This window comes from Hibiscus syriacus, unplaced genomic scaffold (genome assembly GCF_006381635.1).
Source record: "Hibiscus syriacus cultivar Baekdansim isolate YM2019G1 unplaced genomic scaffold, ASM638163v2 tig00112276_pilon, whole genome shotgun sequence".
Taxonomy (NCBI): Eukaryota; Viridiplantae; Streptophyta; class Magnoliopsida; order Malvales; family Malvaceae; genus Hibiscus; species Hibiscus syriacus.
The window spans coordinates 467,153-471,712 of record NW_024063291.1 but is presented as its reverse complement, the minus strand read 5'-3'; the positions used below and the strand labels follow the sequence as shown (position 1 = coordinate 471,712).

The 4,560-nt window shown below is 35.0% G+C and overlaps 1 protein-coding gene across 1 annotated transcript; it reads left to right on the top strand.

Moving 5' to 3' along the window:
- Positions 1 to 1,984: 1,984 nt before the first annotated feature.
- Positions 1,985 to 4,247, top strand: LOC120177014 (serine/threonine-protein kinase PBS1-like). Its single transcript, XM_039183279.1, has 4 exons — positions 1,985 to 2,286; positions 3,699 to 3,721; positions 3,814 to 3,977; positions 4,062 to 4,247. Exons 1-4 carry the CDS (start codon positions 1,985 to 1,987, stop codon positions 4,245 to 4,247), a joined length of 675 nt encoding a protein of 224 aa, XP_039039210.1.
- Positions 4,248 to 4,560: the final 313 nt, after the last annotated feature.

Below are 4,560 nucleotides of genomic sequence, written 5' to 3'. Positions count from 1 at the left end.
TCTATCTACATTCTTCAAAGATGATAATTCTCTTTTCAAAGATAAAGATCTCTTTTTAAAGATGATGATTCTCTTTTCAAAGATGAAATATTTATGGGATTTATACACAAGTCCAAACAAATAAAGTTGGTTTTATCCAAGATAAAATGGGACATCAGGGTCATAGCTCTGACTACGGCAAGTTTTCACAAATGAACATTTCTTCTGAGACTTTCATGAAACAAAGAAGACACCAAGGTACAAGTTGATCAGATGATTCTACAAAAATGCAAGCTGGATAACATAAGTTTTCTACACTGATACCCAGAGGTAACCCTGGCAATAAATGATGAATGAAGGAAGACCAAGTTCACCACTTTGAAGTCAAATGAGATTGCATCAACATTCATACATTCATAAAATATCATTTACACAATAGACAATGCATTACATTGATACATCTGAGTGCATTCAAACATGAAGTTTACAGATCTTCGGAAGAACAAGAAGATTCAGGGTAAAAAATACCTTACACGAAGAATTATTCAAAACCACAAATACAGGAATCATGCAAACATAAGAAGATGGATGCAATCCACAAAATGAGCATTATTGTGAGATTGGGGCTGTTACCCAATCAACATGTTTTTTGAAAAATAATGAGAAAATGATTTCCATAGTTTTCTCATTCAATCTTTTCTAAAAAATGAAATTGTTGAAAAGTAAAAGCGATTTCCTTAGTTTTTTTTTTACTTAGTAAACTATTTCCCCACTCTGTAAGTCCTGCAGTGCATGATGTTTCCAAAAGCCTTCGGGAGTTTTTTTGATGTTTTCAAAACCTTAGGGTCATCTGTAAGTCCTTCAGTGCATGATGTTTCCAAAAAGCCTTCGGGAGCTTTTTGATGTTTTCAAAGCCTTCGGTCATCTGTAAGCCCTTCAGTGCATGATGTTTCCAAAAAGCCTTCGGGATCTTTTTGATGTTTTAAAGCCTTAGGGTCATCTGTAGTCCTTCAGTGCATGATGTTTCCAAAAAGCCTTCGGGAGCTTTTTGATGTTTTCAAAGCCTTCGGTAATCTGTAAGCCCTTCATGCATGATGTTTCCAAAAAGCCTTCGGATCTTTTGATGTTTCAAAGCCTTCGGGTCATCTGTAAGCCCTTCAGTGCATGATGTTTCCAAAAAGCCTTCGGGATCTTTTTTATGTTTAAAGCCTTAGGTCATCTGTAAGTCCTTCAGTGCATGATGTTCCAAAAAGCCTCGGGAGCTTTTTGATGTTTTCAAAGCCTTCGGGTCATCTGTAAGCCCTTCAGTGCATGATGTTTCCAAAAAGCCTTCGGGAGCTTTTTGATGTTTTAAAGCCTTAGGGTCATCTGTAAGTCCGCAGTGCATGATGTTTCCAAAAAAAGCCTTCTGGAGCTTTTTGATTTTTCAAGTCTTCGGTCATCTGTAAGTCCTGCAGTGCATGATGTTCCAAAAAAGCCTTCGGGAGCTTTTGATGTTTTCAAAACCTTTCAATACATGATGTTTTTAAGACCTCTGGAATGATGCTTTCAACATTTTAGTCTTACTCAAAAAAAGTCAAATGAAAATTATTTGTTTTTTTGTCTTTGCTTTATTCGTGTTAACACAAGAATGAGCAAAGAGGGGCAGCTGTAAACACTATTTTTCATTTTACTTAAATTATTATTATTAAATTATTATTATTATTATTATAATATTATTATATATTATTATTAAATATATTATTACAAGGCCCAAAATTGGGGCCCAATTACAATTACAATCGCCCAATAGAACTCAAACCCTTAGGTTTGTAACATTCAGCTAGGGTTTTCTAACCCTAGCCCCGTGCGCAGCCGCCTCAAGGGTTTTCCAGCCGCCTCTGAAGCCATTCCAGCTGCCACACCTCTCCAAGCTTCCAGAAGACCACACGGCGCTGCTTCAGCTTCCAGCCGCCCCACGTCGACACTGTTGTTGCCACGACACCAGCCTCGCCGAAGTCCCAGAATGCCACGAAGCCCTCCACATGTTGAGCTCTATGGTGTCACCACCATAGTTATGGTGACTCACCGAACTCTTCTCTTTACTCGGTCGAAGAGGACACCGGTGGCTATAAAGCCTCACCAAATCTGCGAAAGAAAAAAAAACCCGACGACAACAAACGGAACAACAAACAGAAAAAAAGAGATACAGAGAAAGAGCTACACCAACGATCCCAGAAAACAAACCGAGAAGAAAAAAAAGAGACTTACCGAGGAAATCGCTGCCGTGAGAGCCTCCACGAGTCATCGAGAACCGAAACACCGAAGGTGAAATCGTAGATTTACGATATATTATGGATTTTAGGTTAAAATAACCTTAGATCGGCATTAGGACGTTTAGATCTACGCTTTGGGGGTATTTTGTAAATTCCGGCCACCGTTCACGGTGATCGGCGGCGGTGGCCGGCGGCGGAGTACGGTGGCCTATGGCTGCCGGTTTCCCTCCGCGAGGGAAACTAGAGAGAAACCAGAGAAACTCTGGTTATCTCATTTGGAGAGAAAGGAAAGAGGCAAATGAGGAAGCTTGGCCCTTCGGCCAGGCGTTTAGGGTATTTAAAACCCTCCCCAAACGACGTCATTTTGGGGAGGTATCTGTGTAATTTAAGAAAGGGTAAACCCTTTCTGCAACCCTTATAGGTCTGTAACTTTGCAATTTAGTCACTGAAATTGACTTTTAATCATTTTAATTTAGTGTTTAAATTTTATTTTATTATATTTTAGCCATTAACCGTATTAATAATATATTAGGATAAATGTCATATTTAGTCCTTTAATTTTAATAATTAATATTTAATCTGAATAGTATGTTTTAATTTATTTTAATCTGATTTGAATTTTATAATTTTATTTTAGTCACTAAATTAATAAATAAGGAAATAGCATGTTTAATCCCTATAATTTTGATTAATTATGAATTAGGTATTTAATTTTAATTTTACTATAATTTAATCACTAATTTTAAATATTTTCATTTATTTTACTGCTTTTAAATATATAGTTCTAATTGTATTTTTATTGTTTTAATTTTACTTGTTTATATATTAAATATTTTTATTATTATGTAGTCATAAATATATATATAATAATAATAATTTATTTTTCAATAAATAATTTTAATATTTATTTTTCAATATCAAAGAAAAGGGCAGTCTTAATACAACTGGATGTCCTATTCTGGTATTTTAAAATAAATGCTATAAAAAATTATTATTTTATTTTATCTAAATTAATATTTATTATATCAAAGAAAAGAACTGTCTAAGGCACCTAGAAGTCCTTTTCTGATATTTTTAAATAAATAAATATTTTTTATATAATTTTGAAATAATAGATTATAAATTAATATATTTTGAATTTTTAAATTTTTAATGATAGAGACAATTTATAATTAAAAAAGTACCATTTGGGCGTTGTAGGGGTGCTAATCCTTCCCTAAACGTAACCGACCACGAATCCCTTTTTATTATTAAAAGGAACGAATTTTTGGTTATAAACGCAGATCAGATCATTTTTTAATTGATGTTTTCTTAAAACTCTTTTAAAAAATAATTTTTAGGTATTCGACTACCTGACCCAAAAGGCCGATGGCGACTCTCAAATTATTTTCAAAACCATTTATTCACATCACTTTTCCCGTCAAGTAAATATTTCGTGCCCGGACGAAAACCGGTTACGACAAGGAGCTTAGAAGAAATTCTGCACGGTACAACACTACGGCTTCAACTATATCTGTTTTTTTTCCTTTGCTTGATAAATGTTGTTGTAACCACTGATCCAATCTAACATATATTGTAGGGAACAACAATGGAAAACATGCCCTGTCATGGGAACAAAGATATAACGTTGCTGTTGGGATTGCCGAAGGCCCAAACTACATACATAATGAGCTCTCTCGACCTGTTATTCATAGAGATGTCAAGTCTTCAAATATTCTTCTTTCAGATGGGTTCGAACCAAAGGTAATTTAAATGATACGTTATTCTAAAATGAAATACGTCGCAAGTCGATCACATGGTCATCGTTTTTTTTTCCGGGTGCGACAGTTATCTGACTTCGGGTTAGCAATATGGGGACCAACTGATTCATCATTCCTACTTCAAGCAGATGTTGTTGGAACATTCGGGTATTTAGCTCCTGAATATTTTATGTACGGTAAACTTAGTGACAAGATCGACGTCTATGCTTTCGGCGTTTTTATACTCGAATTGCTATCGGGAAAAGACCTTTAAGCTTTGAGAATCTGAAAGGTTGGCAAAGCTTGGTCATGTGGGTAAGAGTCTTCTCTAAAATGAAGTAATCCTTTCACATCTGCATCAATGATCACATATAATTTATCAAGTACTTGAAAAACTGGAGGCAAAGCCATAATAGAGAGTGGAGATGTGAAAGGCATAATGGATCCAAATCTGAATGGAAATATCGACGAGACTCAAATGCATCGGACGGTTCGAGCTGTGTAGACACTAATTTTCGTCGACATATTTTTCCTTTATATGTACATACATATTTATATATATACATATTTTAAAACTACGTATATAA